The following is a 20,299-nucleotide window of genomic DNA, read 5'->3' on the forward strand; positions in this document are numbered from 1 at the left end:
CTAGTTTGTCCTGCTTGAATTTTGTGGGCCTGAATGTCTTCATTTGTGGGCAAGCCCTAAGTCAGAATCCCTAGGTTTGTTGGTACTTATAGTTAGGATTTTTTTAAAAAAATTTGTTCTTGGGATGTGGGCGTTGCTGGCATAGCCAGCATTTATTGCCCATCCCTAATTGCCCTTGTTCAGAGGGCATTTAACAGTCAACCACATTGCTGTGGAATATGCTTCCTTAAAAATGCTCAGCCAAAAAAACTCAGCTAGGTTCCTGATGTGAATATTAAACTGAAATAGTTAGGTGTATAAATTGAGTTTTTTTTTAGGCTTCCAGTGTGACAGATTCTCATTCTCAGCGTACATCTGCTGTTGATGATCATTCTACTGATGGTGTGTGATATCTTCAGTTCATTGTTGCTGCTGCACATGGTGGTTCCATTTCTGTGGAAACTGGCACCAATTATCTTAATCACTTCTGAATGTTTGTGATTGCTGAAGATTGCTCTTGTCTGAACAGCTTGAAAATGTTAGAGGCATTTTCAGAACACTTTTATGGATAATTGCATCTCAATACTTATTATCTGACTGGTATTTAAAACAGTGTGACACCATCATCCTTTAATGGAACTGTTGAAATATTGGAACTGCTGCAAAGAAGGCAGACTGTTGTCAGTATTAAAATGCTATCCCTGTTGGAGGAAGGGTAACAGATCCTTGGAAAGGGTATGTTGAAAACTCAGAATTATATGGCCTGTTTCTGTGCTGATTAAATCTGGCCCAATAAATCTCCACAGCAGCCCCCTCCTACCTTACATCGTTTTAACCCTCTCTGCATATCCTTCTATCCTTACTCATGTACTCATCTATTTTCCCCTTTATTACCGATATAAATCCAGGGTTGAGAGCTTTAAGACAAGATAAGAGCATTCAGACTTTTCCCACACAGGAGGTTAAGGGAGGGACTAAAAGAAAGTACTTACAGGCCATTGATGGTAATGACCCATTGGCCCATATGGAAGTGCCGAAAGTCAGCCTGCCTATGGCCTAAATCAAAATGGCAGACACCATACTTATGCTGTTGATGGTTTAATGCCATTGCTAATTTCCAGTTGGAGGCAGCTACTGACCCTCTTTCCTAAGTAGGGTTTTGCTGCTTCTGATTGGCATCAAGTTATTTGGGTTTGCCCTTGACAATGAGAAATGGAATTTTAATGTTCTTTCTGCACTGGGGTATCTTAGAAGTGCTCAAAGCTTTGTTTTGGGTGGTGTTTTGGTTCAAAGTCAAGTCAGAAGTTTCCACCGTGATGATTGGCATACAAGAAGTCAAGCACTACCTTTAAAGAGTTACTTCAGAGGTTAGTGTAAGAACACTTTGTTTTCAAGAGGGTTATTAAAGTTTGTAAATACTGTAACAATCCAGTTTGATTTTCTGCTAACGTTCAATAAATTGGTCTGGTGGCTTATACTCTGAGGCACAATCTGTGTATATACCCTTCTAACTACCAAAGGCAAGATCACATAGCACATGACATATTCCAGTGAGCCAGATACATTGTGCAGCCTTCTCTATTCGCCACATTTACCTGGATGTGGAACAGGTCTTATTTATATAGCACCCTTAACATAATGAAATGTCCCAAGGCAATTCAAAGGAGCATTATAGTGTGACACCAAGCCGCACGTAACATTGGGTCAGATAAGCTAAAGCTTGGTCCAAGAGGTAGGCTTTAAGGATCATCCCAAATGAGAAAAGTGGAGCAGGAATGTTAAGAGGCATAGGGAGGGCATTTCAGAGTCCAGTCAACTATAGACATGGCCACTAATGGTGGAGCAACCAAAATTGGGGATGCGGAAATGGGCAGATGAGTGAAGACATCTCAGAAGGCTACGGGGCCTGAGGAGATTACTGAGGGAGGGAGAGAGAGAGAGAGACGCCATGGAGGAACCCAAAAACAAGGCTGAGAATTTTAAAATCAAGACGTTGCTTGACTGGGAGCCAACGTAGGTCAGCGAGCACAGGGGGTGATAAGGGAATGGGACTTAATGCAAGTTAAATCACAGGCAACAGAGTTTTGGATGAACTCTGGCTTAGAGGGTAGAATGTTGAAGATCAATCAGGAATGCGTTGGAATAGTTGAGTCTAGAGGTAACAAAGGCATGAAGATGGTTTCGGAGGCAAATGAGCTGAGATAGGGGAAGTTGGGTGGTGTTTTGGAGGTGGCAATGGCGTTCTTAGTGATGCACGATTGTGGTCAGAAGCTTATCTCTGGTTTAAATGCAACACCAAGGTTGCGAACAACTAGCTTAATCTCAAAGTGCACGCAGATTCACGCAGATGGAAGGCCCACTTGTGGAAGCAGCTAGCCACACTGAACCCAAGAAAAATACCTAGATTAAAAGCGCAAGAACATAACAGGTTTGGATAGTTTCCCAAACAGCTTGCAGTGTAAATTCAAAATTTGGATCACCAAATTAGTGTGAATTTGGATCACCAAAAAACAACTTTAAAAAACTTTCATGAGGTTTTGGTGTCACTGGCAAGACCAGCATTTGTTTTCCATCTCTTGAGATGATCTTGAGTAGATAGTGGTGAGCTACTGCCTTGAACTGCTGCAGTCCATGTGGTGTAGGTGCACCCACAATGCTGTTAGGGAGGGAGTTCCAGGATTTTGATCCAGCGACAATGACGGAACAACGATATATTTCCAAGTCAGGATGGTGAGTGGCTTGGAGAGGAACTTGCAGGTTGTGGTGCTCCCATGTGTCTGCTGCCCTTGTTCTTCTAGGTGATAGAAGTTGTGGGTTTGAAAGGTGCTGTTGAAGAAGCCTTGGTGAGTTGCTATATAGTACACACTGCTGCCACTGTGCCTTGGTGGTGGAGGGAGTGAATGTTTAGATTGTTGAATGGGGCACCAATCAAATGGGCTGCTTTGTCCTGAATAGTGTCGAGCTTCTTGACCGTTGTTGGAGCCACTTATCCAGGTAAGTAGAGGATATTCCACCACACTCTTCCTTGTGTCTTGTATATAGTGGACTGGCTTTGGGGAGTGAGTTTTAACTCGGGTGGTGAGTTACCTGACTCAGAATTCCTAGCCTCTGACCTGCTCTTGTAGCCACAGTATTTATATGGCTGGTCCAGTTCAGTTTCTGGTCAATGGTAACACCCCAGGTGGTTGATAGTGGGAGTTTCAGCAATAGTAATGCCATTGAATGTAAAGGGAGATGGTTAGATTCTCTCTCTTTGAAGATGGTGAGTGCCTAGCACTCGTGTGGTGCAAATATCACTTGCTACACAGCTCGAGCATAAATGCTGGCCAGGTCTTGCTGCATATGAGCTGGGACTTCTTCAGTTTCTGAGGAGTTGGATATGATGCTGAACTTTGTGCAATCATCAGTGAATATCCCCACTTTTGACCTTGCAGTAGGTAGGTCATTGGATATGGTTGGGCCTAGAACACCATCCTGAGGAACTCCTGCAGCGATGTCCTGGAACTGAGATGATTGACCTCCAACAGCCACAACCATCTTCCTTTGTGCTAGGTATGACTCCAACCAGTTTCACCCTGATTCCCATTAACTTCAGTCTTACCAGGGTTCCTTGATACCACACTTGGTCAAATGCTGCCTTGATATCAAGGGTAGAGACTCCGCCTCACCTCTGGAATTCAGTTCTTTTGTTCATGTTTGGGTCAAGGCTGCAATGAGGTCAGGAGCTGAGTGGCCTTGATGGAACTGATATGGAAAGTAGAAATGCTGAATAAGGATAGTAATCATAAATCATTTCAATAGACGTGTTAGGTCAGAATCGAAAAGGGAAAAAATGTGGCCTGCATTTTGGAAATTGCATTTTAAAATCTAGAGTCTTTAACTTGATCCTGTAGTTGAAATGGTTGCTTCTCCATTACCCTTTTTAGTCGGTAAAATACTGGAAACTAAATTAATCTTTATGTAATAGACATATGTGTGAATAAAATGGCGCTGTACTGAAGCTAGAAAAGGCCCTCGGAGGCTTCATGTGTGCAATATGTGTTATAATGCATACAAAGGCTATATAAACCCAGCGATGTACTTTACCAATTATTGAGTTTTAAATAAAGACTGCTGAGAGAAACTTAAGTGCACCTCACTTGCAATTTTTTTTTTTGTCCTTTAGTATTTTTGGGTCAGTAGTTCTTGCCTGCTCATCTGTCATTTGTGTAACTTGTTATATTTATATTTTGGTTGAAGACTTTAGCTGATCGAGGGCCTGCTTTGTTTCCTTTTGTTTAATGTCACACACGTCCTTGTTGCATTACCATGTAAAGGCAGGAAAAGAAACCTTCACCCAGGACTTCAATATTTCCTAACCTTAACTGGAGTTTTTCTTCTTTCATAGAAATTTTAACTGGAGTGATCAAGAATCTGAAGAAGGAGGGAGAATGGAAGGTATGTGAGAGCTGTTTGGATTTGAATAGTTTAGCTTAGAGAAGGAAGAGAGATGCTTACCTTCAAGCAGCATTTTTTATTTCTCATGTATTTGAGCTTCTCCAGTGGTTCAAAGGCCAGATTTTGAAGCTGGTACAAGAATTGTTTGAACCTTGTGGGTGATGATAGGTAGTTGTCTTTTCCTAGCCTTGCTGTGTCATCCTTTGAGTAACTCGGTGCTTGAATTACAGTAACGCTTCTACTGGAATTATGTAAAATATAATTGAATTTGTTCTTTTAAAATGCAAAGTACCCAAGACGTTCTTGGTGCCAAACTGGGGGGCTGGTGGGGAGGTGGTGGTAAGTGGGGAGTGTGAGCTGTGGTCAATTCCATCTATTTACTTATCATCTGGAGAGTAAGTTTGAATTAATCTTACAAGAAGGTGACTTTCAAATCTGATAAGTGCTAGTGGAATAAGTTAAATAAAATGTCTGCACTCTTAGCTTGCACTTATGGGTGTCAGGACAGTGATAAATCTTTTACAATCAATGACTAGGTGGAGTGGTGTGTCATACAGGATATTTAAATGATTTATGGTTCTCACACTTTGCAAAATCTCGTGATCATACTCTGGATGAGATGCTGCTGCGTAGGCTTAAGGAATCCATGGCTGAAAAAAAAATGGCTGTAGAAGTCTTCGCTTAGAAGAGATGGGGGGAAACCAAGGGCGGAATTTTACACTGGCAGAATTTTTCGGTCCTGCCAAAACCAATGGACTTTGGAATGGCTCGCTGCGTTTTACAGCTCCATCCCCACCGTGACAGGGGCATAAAATTCCACCACAGGTACTTGTTAGGATTGGAACGGAGTAGATCCTGAGGGACTGTCCAAGAAGAGAAGCTGTTAGGAATCCCAAGAATCCAAGGAAGATCAAGCAAAATTGCAGGCAGGCAGAATTGAAACAAATAAGTTAAAACAGGTTAAGTGCAAGGCATTACATCGAAAGAGAATGAAAGGCACTCGTTCAGTGAATTGCTTTGAATGAGAGAGGTGAGCTGAAAGACCTGCAAATGAGTGTGTGCTTAGCTTGCCCAGTCAATATAGACAGTACTCAGTGAGGCAAAACATACTGAGCTATACCACTAAGTCAATAGAGTTTAATGCCTGAGGCAATGCGGCAAAAATGGCAGGGCGTTCTGATCAGTGTGATTGCAAAGGAAACCTCTAAGCTCAGGAAATGGTACAGAAGACTCCCTACACCCCCATCCATACACCTACCCACACTAAACACAAGTGCCAGGAGATTAAATGATGAGAATGGGCATGAAAACCTCAAATTTAGCTCCTTGTGAGATTGAAAATAAGGGTACTCTAGAGATTCATTAAATACCAAATGGAAAAGAAAAGCTAAATTAATGAACTTTTAAGTGTCGGACAAAACTAGCCAAGAGCAAAATTACCATGAAACAGTTTATACAGTGATCAACTTCAGCCTAGTGTAGAAAGGGGAAAAAAATCCTGATATATTGAAAACTGCAGGAGGAAGAAACTCGATGGACCAAATGACCTCCCTCATTCTCGTTGATCTTGGATGTTTAAGGCTAACTCTGGTGATTTCCTCACACACAAACTAGCAATGATGCAGCTTTTGAAAGTGGTGGTAACTTGTTTAAGAGGAATTGGAGAAGCTGAAGCTGTACATTCCAGAGAGAAAGAATGAGAGTTAAGCGAGGGCGAGTGGGAGGAGGGAATTTATCAATGTAAAATATGAAATGATGTAGACACGGTAACCTCAGAATATCACTTCAAAGTTGAGTTAGACCAGCAGGATAAAGAATGTCAAAGTAAATTAGTTGAAAGCATTTGAAAACTGACTTTAGAAAGAACTCCTTTAATGACGATGATAAATGTTTGGACTAAAGCAGCATCCTGGAGATGAAAACATAGGAGATTTTCTATTGCTACCCCACACAAAGACAACTCCAATTATTATTCACTATAAACTGCTTCCCAATATATATTTTATCCCTTGGCAATTTGTACCCATGTCCCATTGCCCTTGTACTTAAATTTAACAGCAAAGTTTAACACCCACATTTGGCATCACCTAACCCCTGCTTTTTAAAAAATATTTCTTCAACTCCACAATATCAGCTTTGTTTTTAATGCCTTTTCCAAAAAGTATAAAAATTAATTCAATGTAACTTTGTCTAAACCTCTCCCAGGTGCTGCTTGTAGATCACTTGAGCATGAAGATCTTGTCCTCCTGCTGCAAGATGTCGGACATAATGGCGGAAGGCATAACCAGTAAGTAAAGTAGAGCTTTAGTGCAACCGTTTGTTTGAACCCTACCCAGAAAGGATTGGGTGGAAATTGAAAATATCAATATAGATGACTGCAGTTTCACTTTAAGATCGTATATGAGGATCAAAAAATTCTGGTAAATTGTAATTCACAGAATCACAGAATCTTTACAGTGCAGGAGGTGGCTATTCGGCCCCTTGAGTGGGAGCAGTTTCTCTCTATTTACCCTGTCCATGCCCCTCAGGATCTTGAATACCTCTATCAAGTCTCCTCTCAGCCTTCTTTTCTTCAAGGAAAACAGCCCCAACCTCTCCAATCTATCCGCATCGCTACAGTTCTTTATCCCTGGAATCGTTTTTGTGAATCTCCTCTGTTCTCTCTCCAATGCCTTCACGTCCTTCCTCAAGTATGATGCCCAGGACTGAACACAGTACTCCAGATGGGGCCTAACTAGTGTCTTATATAATTTCAACATCCCTTACTCTTGTGTGCAATGCCTCTCTCAACATGCCCTGCCATCTTCAGTGACTTATGTACATATACACCAAGGTCCCTCTGTTCCTGCACTTCCTTTAGAATTTCTCCTTTTATTTTGTACTGCCTCTCCATATTCTTCCTGCCAGAATGAATCACCTCGCAATTTTCTGCATTGAACTTCATCTCCCACTAAGTTTGCCCAATCCACAAACAGTCTATGTCCTTTTGAAGTTCAAGGCTATCCTCATCACAGTTGACAATGTTTCTAATCTCCGTATTATCTGCAATTTTGATATCATGCCCTGAACACCACAGTCTAGGTCATTAATATATGTCAGAGAGAGCAAGAGTCGCAGCACTGACCCCTGGGGAACTCGTCTACAGCCTTCCTCCAATCTGAAAAACAACCATTTATCACTACTCTGTTTCCTGTCACTCAGCAAATTTCTTATCCAAGTGCCTACTTTCCCTTTTATTCCATGAGTTAGAATGTTGTGTGGCACTGTATCAAATGCCTTTTAAAAACCCATATACACCACATCAACATCAGCATTGCCCTTATCAACCTTATCTGTTACCACCTCAAAAAAAACTCCAGCAAGATATTTTCCCCTCTTCCTTTTTAAACAAAGCTGTAAGTATTGTATGCATTTGTTAAAGCCAGTTTGCAGAGAAAAGCATCAGGATTAGCTCTTTTGGCAAAAATACTTTATTGCTGTGAATGATTCAAAAATACTATCCCTAATTTGAGAGTGAAATCTGTTTTTTTTTTCCCTCCTTGCCTGGGGCCTAGGTTGTACATGGCATTCGCAGCTTGCATTACATTTTTGCATAGCAGATTAATATATCTAAATATAAGCAAACTACTGCAGATGGAAATCGGAATTAAAAACAGAAAATGCTGGAAAATCTCAGCAGGCCTGGCAGCATCTGGGGACAGAGAAACAGAGTTAATGTTTTGAGCCCATATGACTCTTCTTCAGACTAATATATTTGCCTTCTGTGTACTGCAGTGTTAATTATCATACAACGATACTTGAAATCCTGTTAGAGCATTGCTCTCACTTTTTATTCCAGTTGTTGAAGATATCAACAAGAGGCGGGAGCCGATTCCCAGCTTGGAAGCCATCTATTTGATTACACCATCAGAAAAGGCATGTGCTGCAAGTATAAACGCTCAGATCACCACTGGGCTCATTATGGTTATGTGTTTGTCAATATGTTCAGTAATCTTTTTGGTACTGGGTGTGGCACACATCTATTGCAATGCAGATCTCCTACGTTGCTGAAGAATGCATCTCCAGTCCAGTTGAAACTCTCTTTCGAGTTATCAACAGTCACAGACTGCAACTCTTTCGAGTACAATCACAGTTCTTGGTTTCCGGGAGTGGGACATGAACCCACAACCCTCTGATTCAAAGGCGAGGGTGCTATGAACTGAGCCACAGCTGACACCTCATCCAGTCCAGTTGAAGGAAAACCACACTGGTCTCCTAGTGATTGCATTGAGAGCGTCTGATGCTAGGTTTAATTGGTATTGCAACTATTCAAATGCAAGAGGTTCCTTTTTTATGTTAGTTGCTACTGCTGTGGAACCTCCCCATTTATATTATGGGAGAATTCTGTATCACCACCAACAACTTTACATCAGCTCTGAGTAAAAATACAAAGAACATAAGTAAATGGCACTACAACTGTGGGAAATTAATGAGCAGCAGTTTATTATATGAACAAGTAGGGGCTAGTAGAGTGGCATGCCTTAAATCCCTTTTTTCTGGGTTGAATTTAAGCTCTGTTCAAACCTGTTCTGACATTCTTTTCTTAAAATATTGTTATTGCCACAGCAAATTCTGGCTCTTTTTTTAAAAAAGAGCAAATTGAAAAATAGACATGATCTTCCAGTGTAGTCTCAGAATAGTAGAGACTGTGTTAATATTGTCATTTAAAAACTTAAGACACTAAAAAATGCTAGCCCTGGTTATAAATGATACGTTGCTATGTGCGCCACTTCTGTTACCTGTACAGCTCAAGGAAGGACTTCTCTGGCTGCAGTTGGTGGCTATATCAGATAATTAAACCGGTAATCCCAGGACTAGAAATTTGGCACTCTACAAGTGAGGCTGAAATTCCCATCTATATGTCATCCCCCTCTCCTCTATTTTTAAGACCATCTTTGACCTACCTTTTAGTCACCCCCTCATATTTTCTTTGACTCCGTCTGTTTTGATCTGATGGTGTGTCTGTGAAATGCCTTGAGGTGTTTTCCTATGTTAAAGGCACTATATAAATGTATTTTTGTAATGTATTAGTAAATCTGCTTTAACATTTTTGGAAAGACCCATAAAGATGGGCCTCTCCCTTTCACAGATACTGCCATGTTTGCTCACTGGCTGCTGCTGGCTGTGTGGGATCTGCATGTCAGGAGCCAACTCCATTATCACAGGACTTTAGTGCAATATAAATCGGTTTAAAGGTGTTTGTCATGCATGCTTGTATGTGGAATTTGCAGTATCCAAATTCTTAATGATCTGTCAGTTAGCTTCTTTTCACAGAAAAGCAATGATCAAATACCTGCATGAACAGATTGAAAGTTAATTGTAGAAGTTTAGGATCAAATATACCACAGAAAAGTATAGTTTACAAACCAGTTGGGATTTTAGAAAGGCAGCAATCAAAACTGAATAATGTAGATTGCAATATTTGATATCTTGGAGCTTTCATTTGATAGGTCTTAGTAAGAAACTTGATTATGGCTTGCTTTCTTGAAAGTTTTCAGAGGTTTTTACATTTTGGTTGCATCTCCCCTGTAAGTGGTGTTCAGTGATAGCCCCGTGCTACATAAACCCTACATTTACTTCTCCTTTTGTTTCAGCTTCGAGTTGTTAAATTCGTCGTTTGTGGGTAGAAGGCAATAAAAACCTGTCTCCGTGCATCTTGTGGGGCCCTCGAATGTGGTTTTCCAATATCGTCTGGCCTCCAGATGTCCCCTGTTTCTTCTTAGTAAATGCCAGCAGGAATGCTGTATTCCAGCCTCCACAGCACTCCTCGGTGTAGAAGTGCTTCAGTGCTCTCAAGTGTTTAAATAAATTGGGGTGGAGCAAATTGCAATGCAAGTTGTACACGCCTCTCTGATCGGGCCAGGTTTGAAGACCTGGATGGTCTTAATTGGTTTTGCCCTTCCATTAATGATACAATCCAAGTTAACTGCCTAATAGCGTAATTTTGTAGGGTATGTACCCTTTCTACTAGCTTTTCATTTTTTTCACTGTGTACAATAATGTTGTTTTCTGATCCTGGGTGGAAACTGTTAAAGCTTGTCCAGTGAGTTTACTTTTTGCACTATTGTTGTCAACTTCTGACTTTGAGTCTTGGACCTTTAATAGTACTTCCCAGTATAAATTGCTACTTTACCTTGTCCTGGTTATAGTGAAAACCCACTTTTCCTGGGTACCTGGATTTGCCCCCCCAGTAGAACTGTCTTGTCCATGGACCTAGTGTGACGGAAGGGGCATTACCCTCAAGGCCCATCCCTACCAGGATACAAATGCAAAATTGCCTTGCAAATGATTAACCTGACTGTTGCCTGTCTGGAAGCCTGTGCCCTTCCACAGCAAGCCTTGCAACTTATTTTTTTAAGTGAGGGTTAACATCTTGGTCAAGTGTTTGGAGTGAAGGTATAGGCAGATTTACTGGAGATTCCCAGCTGTTTTCGGCTCCAAGAGTTTTAGATTGTCACAAGCCCTATTGGGCATTTCGTTTTTGATTTGTGACCCTGTTTTTCCCTTTATTTTGCTACCTCTTCTCTGTGCTGAGCTTTATTTCAGTCCCATTTAGCAGATCATTTACCTTGGTCAGTCTACATTTGTTTAGTGGAAAGACAAGCTTAATGTTTTGAGTTCAGAGCTGAAACATAATTGAAATTAAAATGTAAAATTCTGGAAATAAACAACATGTTAGTCAGCACCTGTCAAAAGAATGGATGGATTTTGAAATTTCAGCTGTTAGGGAAAGTTCTGCCCTTCAGAAAGATGCTTGCCAAAAATCTCAATGAACCTGTTGAATTTTGACAAATTGACTGTCTTCATGTTGGCTCCCAATCCACGAAATTACCAGATTTATTGAATTCAATTTCATAACTTGATGGGATTTGAAACACTAAACTAGTGCCCCACTGCTTCACATTCAGTAGTGGAGTGATTGCCCATTGTATGTATAGGAGTTGTAAGTTACAATTTACAGTGTGCCTATGTATTTCTGTTTTATTTTTGTCCTGGGTGATTTATTTTTTCTTTTTTTTCTTTCCCAGTCTGTGCGAGCCCTGATTAATGACTTCAAAGATATACCAACATTTATGTACAAAGCAGCCCATATCTTCTTCATTGATTGTAAGTGTTGATGTTTCAGGTTTTGTTCTCAACATGAACAAGTAGAAATCGGTCCTGGAGTATTGGAACAACCAATGCCATTCCAAATGCTGCGCTTTCTTTATACATGGTTCGGACCCTTTTGAAAGAGCATTTGGAAGGATGTGTATGATTTCCATACTTCTGCATGAGATCCAGGAAACATATGCTGCGTGGTTTAATTTATATTATACAGCTATTGGAAACTAAGTGGCTGCTGAGGCAGCAATTAACAATTATAAGAGAACAGGATAAGAATTTGAAAAGGATACGGTGTCAAGATATATGGGATTAGAGTAGATGGCTCCAAGTGAATTGCTGCTATCTGTAAAGCTGGATTTGGCTTGACAGCCTCGTGGGCTGACTTCTATGGTATAAAATGTATTCTTTGTGCCTCTTGTAATTAAGATATGGTCAATTTCGCGTACTGCATTCAATATGAGGCTGCTTTGACATCTTACCATTATAATACCTGTTTGGGCCAGCTTGCTTCTCTCCAAGCCTTCATCCAGGTACAAAGTTGTCCAGTTAGATTAACTTGTGTTAAATCTATGCACATCTCCACCCCCCCCACCCCTTGCCAAAGACTTGCAAGTACTGTCTTCATCCTTTATACTGGTAGATTGGAAATTGGGAACTAAAAACTTAAGGTGATTGTACATTTTGGCACTCTGTCTCATGCCACAGGGTATTGACAGTACTAGGTTTCCCACATATTTTTCACCCTCAAGAGGAAATATCCAGGAATGATTGCCCAAATATTTTCTTAACCCCTGACATAAAGGTGGAGCTGATACTTATCTAGAATTAGACCTCTACTTTAACCTCATCCTGGGATTGTTTATACCTCGGAGTGGGGTGGAGTGGGTTTCAGAAAGAAAATAAGAGAGAAACCTAAAGAAGGCAGATTTTATTTCAAAGTATAGCAAAATGAAACCTTTTTTAAAAGTATGATGCCCATTTTTCATATTTAATAGTTCAATAGAGGTTACACCATCTTTGCACACTCTCTGTAACTGGCCATGGCCCCTACTTGTAAGTTAACTATTGCGAAGATAGATAATCTATCGAAAAAGTTATGCTGGGCATTGATCAGTCTGGTTTGGTTTCAATCCCAACTCTTGCTCCCCCCAGCCTGTCCAGAGTCACTGTTTACCGAACTTGGAAGATCACGGTGCACAAAAGTAGTCAAAACCCTCAAAGAAATCCATGCGTCTTTCCTTCCTCTTGAATCCCAAGTGAGTAATTGCAGGAAACCTGCTTTAATAATGCATCATTTGACCTTGTACAGCAATCCTGATGCCGCAGTAAATATGGATGAATGGCAGTTGCGTTTTACCATATTAATGATTCAAAAGACTTTTCAAATCAAGGTGAATAAAAAGAAAATCTGACATGCCTTTACAGTTTCTTCTCTAACAAAGTTTAAAAACAGTCAAAATTGTGCTAATTAACTTAAAAAGGAATTATAAAATCTGTATATTAAAAATTAAAAATAAACCCTTTTTTACTTGAGAGAAATTTTGATTTGACTTTTTTTAACTTAACATCTAACTATACTTTTGTTATACACTTTTTCTTACCCAAAACTGAGCACTTTCAAATATCTATAAAATGAACTTGTGTTCTTGAGGCCAGAGGGCTCTCCAGTGTTTCAGGAATGAAAAGATTACAGACTCATGGCAGCTCCACAGATATTGCTGCCTTCTAAGGCAATCCGCTTATTAAAGTTGTTAACAAGTGCCTTTTGACATGATAAATCTAATCCCTTGAGCTGCTATATTACGGTAATAATTTTGCATTGTTAAAATAGGGAAAATTAATCTATTTCTGTGGCAGGCTGGATAAATACAAATATTTTTGTTTTAATTTCAGTTTAATAGCTTAACTTATGTTCTGTCAAAAGTACATCTTTGTGTTTCATATTTTTCTTGAATAAAATACTTATTTCACAGCATACTTGTCTATAGTATAGCCTGTTTGTGCCCAATGCTGGCATCCAGTGACTGTGTGTGTGTGTGTGATCTCCATAAGGTGTTCTCGCTGGATTCTACAGATTCATTCTATCACTTCTTCAGCGCTCACACTGCAAATGGCAATAGTACCCTGCTGGAGGATCTGGCTGAACAGATAGCAACATTATGTGAAACATTGAAGGAATATCCAGCTGTGAGATACAGAAAGTAAGTCTGTTCATAATTCACATTGAGATCAGTGTGCAGTTTCCCCTTAGTGACATACCCGTGTGATGGGCCAAGGTCTGTGGAAACCTGGAACATTCTCTATCTCTTTCCCCCATTGTGCCCCTCACCACCCACCAAAAAAAAAATTGAGGCTTGTTCAAAGCTCAGCTTGCTGGGTTTTTGTATTCAAGGTTATGGAACCAAGGCGTAGATGAAATTAAGATACTCATTAGTCGTGCTCTAATTTAATGGTGGAACTAAAGAAGGAATGCCGTCCGATTGGCCCCTCACCTTCCCACCTCCATAAATTACAACTCCTCTGAACTTCTACCGCTCGAACCCTGCAGAAAGCATTGGAGTAGCTGTGCTGAAGGTGATAAAGCTATGAATGAGGGTCTTGGCAGTGGATGTGTGGAGCTAGAGGAGGTGGTTTTTCTAATGAAGAAGACATATTGTTAGAAGTAGTTTCCTTCCTCCTTCAGCTAGCAAAGTTAGCAAAACCTGTTGTAATTCAGGCCAATAAAGCGTCTGAAGTTATGCTGCTTAAATCCTATCCCACATTGTTCTCACATCATTCTTGCTGGCCTATATTGGTTTCTGGTCCTCCAATTAAAAATTCATCTTGTCTTTAAATCCTTCGATAGCTTCCAACTCTCATCCTCTTGCCCCATAATTGGTGATTGTGCCTCCAGCCACTCTGAAATTCCCTCTGCCTCTCCACTGCCCTCATACTTTATAAAGTGCCCTTTAAAGCCCAGCACTTTGACCAGGCCTTTGGTCACCCTATCCAATCTCTCTTCTGGCTGTGTATGCATTTTCTTCATATTCTGTGAAATGCATTGGAATTTTTTTTAAAGGTTATAGCTGTTACATAAATGCAGAGTAGTAGTTGCAGTCTCTCCCCTCAAACCTCCGAATCTAAAAAAGCAAGCACCAAGAAAGAAAATACAAGTTTTCGTTTTCTCCTACAATTGTGTTTTTTTTTTCCAAAATAGTGTACCTTTTTCAATTACAAATTGCAATTTGAAGGGCTTATCAATGCAGTGGACTATACAAAGTCCTTTCGTCGAAGTATGCAGCACAGGAGGGGGCCATTCAACAGACTAATGCTGTGAAAGTCTCATCAAAGGTCTGTTGGGAATTGACCTTGGGCAGTTATTAGCTAGCTCCCAGTGGCTGCAAGCCCACAGCACAAAAGCTTTCCATATAAATTGGTAATATATCATGCTCAGGGAGATGGCATGTGTAGGAAATTGAAAACGTGCACTGATGCAGCAAATGGGGAGAAGCGATGCTCTCCAAAGCTTGGAAGAGGAGAGTAAGTTTTACATTTGACCCCTGCTCTGTTTGGCCTGTTTGTGTTTGCTGATACAGCGTGCTAAAACTGTTCCTCAGGAATGATATTCCTTTGGAATGCACCAGAAACTGGTGCAGTTACATCGCAAATTAAATTCTGGGGATTTAATAGTGACATTTTAACAATTGTGTGCCTAAAGTACTGTACCCTTCTCAATTCCACTCTCGATCTTTGGTTGATTCAGTGAACCTTTTGGGCTTAATGTTAACCCATCCTCCCCCCAACCACAGCCACTCAGTCCTAAAATGCGATAAAGCATGTCATTGTTGAGGTGTGAATTTACCTTCTTCTTATGTTTCTAGGGGCCCAGAAATCAATTCAACAATGGCAAATCTAATTCACGACAAACTGAATGCATACAAGGCTGATAATCCCAGCATGGGGGAGGTGAGCCACATCATTACTGATTTAACTGTCATTTATGCACCTTGTGGTTTTAATTTTGCTTTTTCTTTTTGCTGACATCATTTGTAAAATCATCAACACTGGAGGGCAAGTGGCAAACAATGTGAACATCAGGTTTAAAGGAATACATGAGAACTGGCCTTCAAAGCAAGGCCTGGTACTTGAACATACGAAATAGGAGCAGAAGTAGGCCATTCGGCCCCTCGAGCCTGCTCCGCCATTCAATAAGATCATGGCTGATCTGTTTGTGTTTTGAATTCCGCGTTCCCATCTACCCCGATAACCTTTGATTCCCTTGCATAACGAGAATCTATTTACCTCTGCCTTAAAAATATCCAGTGATCCCACCTCCATCGCCTTCTGAGACAGTGTTCCAAAGTCGCACAACCCTCGGAGAGAAAAAAATTCTCCTCATTTCTGTCCTAAAAGGGCGACACCTAATTTTATAACAGTGCCCCCTAGTCCTGGACTCGCCCACAAGAGAAAACATCCTTTCCATGTCCACCTTGTCAGGACCATTCAGGATCTTATATACTTCAATCAAGTCACCCCTCACTCTTCTAAACTCCAGTGGAAACAAGCCCAGTCTATCTAACCTTTCCTCGTAAGACTACCCACTCATTCTAGGTATCAATCTAGTAAACCTCTGAACAGCCTCCAATGCGTTTGCACCCTTTAACAAGGAGACCAAAACTGCACACAATATTTGAGATGTGGCCTCACCAATGCCCTGTATAACTGAAGCATAGCATCTTTGCTTTTATGTTTAATTCCTCGCACAATAAAGGATAGCATTCAATTAGCTGCCTTAATTACTCGCTGTACCTGCATACTAACTTTTTGTGACTTATGCACTAGAACACCTAGATCCCTCTGCACCTCGGAATTTCTGCAGCCGTTCTTCATTTAAATAATACTCTACTTTTTTTATTGTTCCTGCCAAAGTGAATAACTTCACATCTTCCCACATTATACTCCATCTGCCAGATTTTTGCCCACTCGCTCAACCTATCTATATCCGTCTGCAACCTCCCTATGTCCTCTTCACAACATACTTTCCTACCTACCTTTGTGTCATCTGCAAATTTAGCTACCATGCTGTCACTCCCCTCATCTAAGTCATTGATATAAATTGTAAAAAGTTGAGGCCCCAGCACAGACCCTTGTGGAATTCCACTCATCACATTCTGCCAATCAAAAAAAGACCCATTTATGCATACTTTCTGCCAGCCAGCCAATCTTCTAATGCTAATATGTTACCCCCTACTCCATGAGCTTTTATTTTCCACAATAACCTTTGATGTGTCACCATATCAATTGCCTTCTGGAAATCCAAATACAGTACGTCTACAGGCTCCCCTTTATCCACAGCTCATGTTGAATGGTCCTTGTACTAATCTGTCGGCGTTATCTTTTTTGGACATTGTGGGCGTTTAAATTGGTGATAAGTTTTTATCCTCTTGGAATTTAGTATAATTTTCATTTTAAAGTACCTCTTAAAACTGCTTTAAAAATTTTGTATGCTGAAGCATGCCTATGTGTTTGGGAGATTCCTCATTATTGCCATTAAGTAGTGGGAATGATGGTCGAGGAAAGGGAGAGGCACTGAAGAGTAATGGGTGTGTTAATAACCTTAATGGAGTGACTTGCTGAGAGGGCTTTACTGTGTTTGCACTGTGAAGAAGCTGAACTAGCAGTATGAAGCCATTGACTCAGGATGTCAAAGAAATTATATTTTCTGCTTTTAGCTCTGATTCTAATCTCAGTACTCCTGTCGCCTAGGCAAGTTCAGCAGCTGCTCTGAGCCAGAGTTTTACCATCAAATATTACTGCAGCGTGCAATTCTTTTCTAAACAGAATTTTTAAATGACCTGAGGTTGGATTTAACCAGATAGATCAGTACGAAGCTGTCGTGCTAAATTCTACAGCTTTAACAGGAGTTATTATGGCTTGACTGACTCTCATTTACCACTGAGGGCCGTTGTTGTGCCGCGTGTCCGTGAGATTTGATCTGCAACCACTGTCTGATGGTTTCAGCGGAACAGTTCCCAGAAATCAAATATCTGGATAAGGAGGGTGAAGCAGAATAAAAATGGAAATATCTCATACCTCAAAATATATAGCTCCTCCTCCTCCTCCTCCTCTTCCTCTTCCTCCGCACCCTTCAAAATGCCGAGTTTCAAGAACTCCCACCGTCCCCACCCCAATCTGTCTCCTCCCACCCCCAAAAACCCATAGTCTATTGGGTAAAGCTTGAGGAGGAAAACCAGCTAAGGCCCTTGCTAATGACTTGCTTTCCAAAAATACATGTTTGAAACTTATGGACAGTAGGAGCCAACAGGATTGGATTCTGATGTGATGCCCTTGGCAGTTGAATAGTCAGTGCACAAGTATTTTGGTTGGTAAATGAAGAATGGCCACTTAGCAGAGGACAGTCACCTGTGAAATGTAACCCAACAAAAGTCAGATGGGAGTAATTTGTTTTGTACTTCTCCCCGTCTTATCTTTCTTGACTTCTGATTTTGTTTTTTATCCATTCTCAGCTGTTGCTACAAAATTCTAATGTGGTGAATAATTGGCCATTTTGACAAATAACTTAATGACTTATTAATGACTTCACAGTGACTTAACTCCCAACTTTGAGAATATTTTTTAAGTATTCCTTTTTTTTTATATAGTTGGGAGAAAATTAGGAGCTTTGTTACACCTGGAAAATAATCTTTTCTTAAAATAAAGAAAGGCAGGGCGGTGACCTGAAAGCTGAAAACGATTATAATTACAGGTCTGTCTCAATTACCCAGATTTGCCCAGACAGAGGGTTTGATCAATGTTGAAGCTCATGAACAGTGAAACACTGCAATCATGCTCCAGACTACCTGGGAGCAATACCACAGGAGATCAGCGAATAATTTTTAGGAAGTAGACTTAACTTTTTAACACAATCTGCAAGGTTATCTGTGAAAGTGCTCTGGAAAGCCTATGAAGTGAACATGATGGGGCATGGTCTTAATTTATCCATCTGCATTGTAGTGTTTCTTACTTTCTTTTTAAACTGTTTTCTTTTCTCTCTTCCTTCTGTCCCTTCCTTCCATGTCCATTTCCAGTTTCCTGTCCCTTTTCTTCCAGAATGCGAACAGTCGCTACATTTCAGCCAAGGGTAAATAAGCGCACATTTATTTCTGTGGATGTTACTGTGTGAGTCTCTTTTTGTCCAGCAGATTCAGGAGCAGTTCTTGGTAATAGCTTTCTACATACATGTTAAATGTAAGTGGTATCAGTTTGCACATTTTGCAAAGCGTGTAGTCTCCTTGTAAAAGTGACAGCCGTGCACTTTGCTCATTTGGGACTTTTAAATTGGGTACTCTCTGAAGGAATATCAGCAGAATAGGAGGAAAACATTTATTTAAACATGCTGTGCTACTTAAAAAAAATAATGCCCTGGAACATAATTTGTCTTTTTAACTTATTTGAAAAACTTTCATGAGTCAAAATAGATGTTTGAGACATTGAGAGATCAATTACTGGGAGGGCTAAGAAAGATGCTCCTACAAGGAGATATTGACTCCAATAATAAATATCCAATATGGATGTGGGATATGAATTACAAGAAAGAATTTGTATTTAAATAGTATCTTTCAAATCCCCTCACTATCCCAAAGAGCTTCCAAGGTCAATTAATTATTTTTGACGTATAGTCACAACTGTTTTGTGGGCAGCTGGTCCAAAAACCAAGATAAATGACCAGTTATGCTGCATTTCTGATTGTTTATGGATAAATGTTGGCCAGGACACTAAGCGAGCTTCTTGCTCTTTACCAAATAGTTACATTGCGCACATTACATCCACATAAATAGGCAAAAAAGACCTCGGTTTAACATCTCATCTGAAAGTCAGCACCTCTAACAATGCAGCACTCTCTCAGCAATGCAGTGAGCTGCTGCCCTAGATTACTTGCCCAAGTCTTAGTTTGAAGCTTCTGCCTCAGAGGCAATTGGGCACTTGTGTGCTGACAGTTAAATGAGATTTAAAGACATTAAAATCATTTTGAAACATGCAGGGTTCAGAGATTTAAAGCACCCGAAAGTAACACTCAGCTCTACCAAAACAGCTCCCCCAACCAGAACACACAATTGAGCAACTCTGACTAAAGCCAACCGTTGAGCACCTTCACAACACAGGTTGGAATTTATTCCATACCCTAGCCGTGGAAAAGAGTATCTAATAAATACCCATGTCTTGGCTGTTGCTTGAATGTTTATGTACTTAGTTCAATGTATTATATAAATGGAGACTTAGTGAAGATGTAGCTAGCGAATTAATTGTATTCATTACTTTATTGCTGTGTGCGTTACTAGCTGACGTTGTCATTAATCACAGACCTACATGCTGTGTTTAATTGAATATCATGTTGAGAAAGATTTGAATTTCCAGATGCAGTTGGAAAACATCCCTCATGGCAGATAGCAGTGTTACCAAGTTAAATAGTTTTATTTCTGCTGTCCCAAAACTTTCTTAATTTCCTGATGCTGATAATATATCTATCTTGCTGAATCCAGAAATGATGATACACCTATTAGTGATGAGGGTTTCAGCAGGCTTCTGGAGATGAATGCTGAAAGCAATATTAAAGGGCAGTCATCTGGGTGCCATTTTATTCTGACTATGCATACAACCATACAGGCCAGCTGCTTGGCCTTATATCGCTGGCCTAAGCTCTTCCTCCCCTTCCATCCCCTTCAACACTGCTGCTCCCACACATCCAGAAAGATGCAAT

General features: G+C 40.4%; 1 protein-coding gene across 2 annotated transcripts in view; it reads left to right on the plus strand.

The window, feature by feature from the left end:
- stxbp2 (syntaxin binding protein 2) overlaps positions 1-20,299 on the plus strand; it is a 51,571-nt gene that overhangs the window by 12,798 nt on the left and 18,474 nt on the right. The window contains exons 1-8 of one of the 2 annotated variants that reach the window (XM_078531437.1): positions 3,432-3,531; positions 4,367-4,416; positions 6,622-6,703; positions 8,255-8,331; positions 11,484-11,562; positions 12,715-12,818; positions 13,615-13,763; positions 15,423-15,507. In XM_078531437.1, coding sequence (XP_078387563.1) covers positions 3,489-3,531; positions 4,367-4,416; positions 6,622-6,703; positions 8,255-8,331; positions 11,484-11,562; positions 12,715-12,818; positions 13,615-13,763; positions 15,423-15,507 — 669 coding nt within the window. In that variant the 5' untranslated portion in view covers positions 3,432-3,488. Of the gene's footprint in view, positions 1-3,431; positions 3,532-4,366; positions 4,417-6,621; positions 6,704-8,254; positions 8,332-11,483; positions 11,563-12,714; positions 12,819-13,614; positions 13,764-15,422; positions 15,508-20,299 lie in introns of those variants that run through there. The other variant, XM_078531438.1, reaches the window with a different exon arrangement.

The sequence above is a fragment of the Cetorhinus maximus genome, chromosome 28 (assembly GCF_964194155.1).
Source record: "Cetorhinus maximus chromosome 28, sCetMax3.hap1.1, whole genome shotgun sequence".
NCBI lineage: Eukaryota > Metazoa > Chordata > Chondrichthyes > Lamniformes > Cetorhinidae > Cetorhinus > Cetorhinus maximus.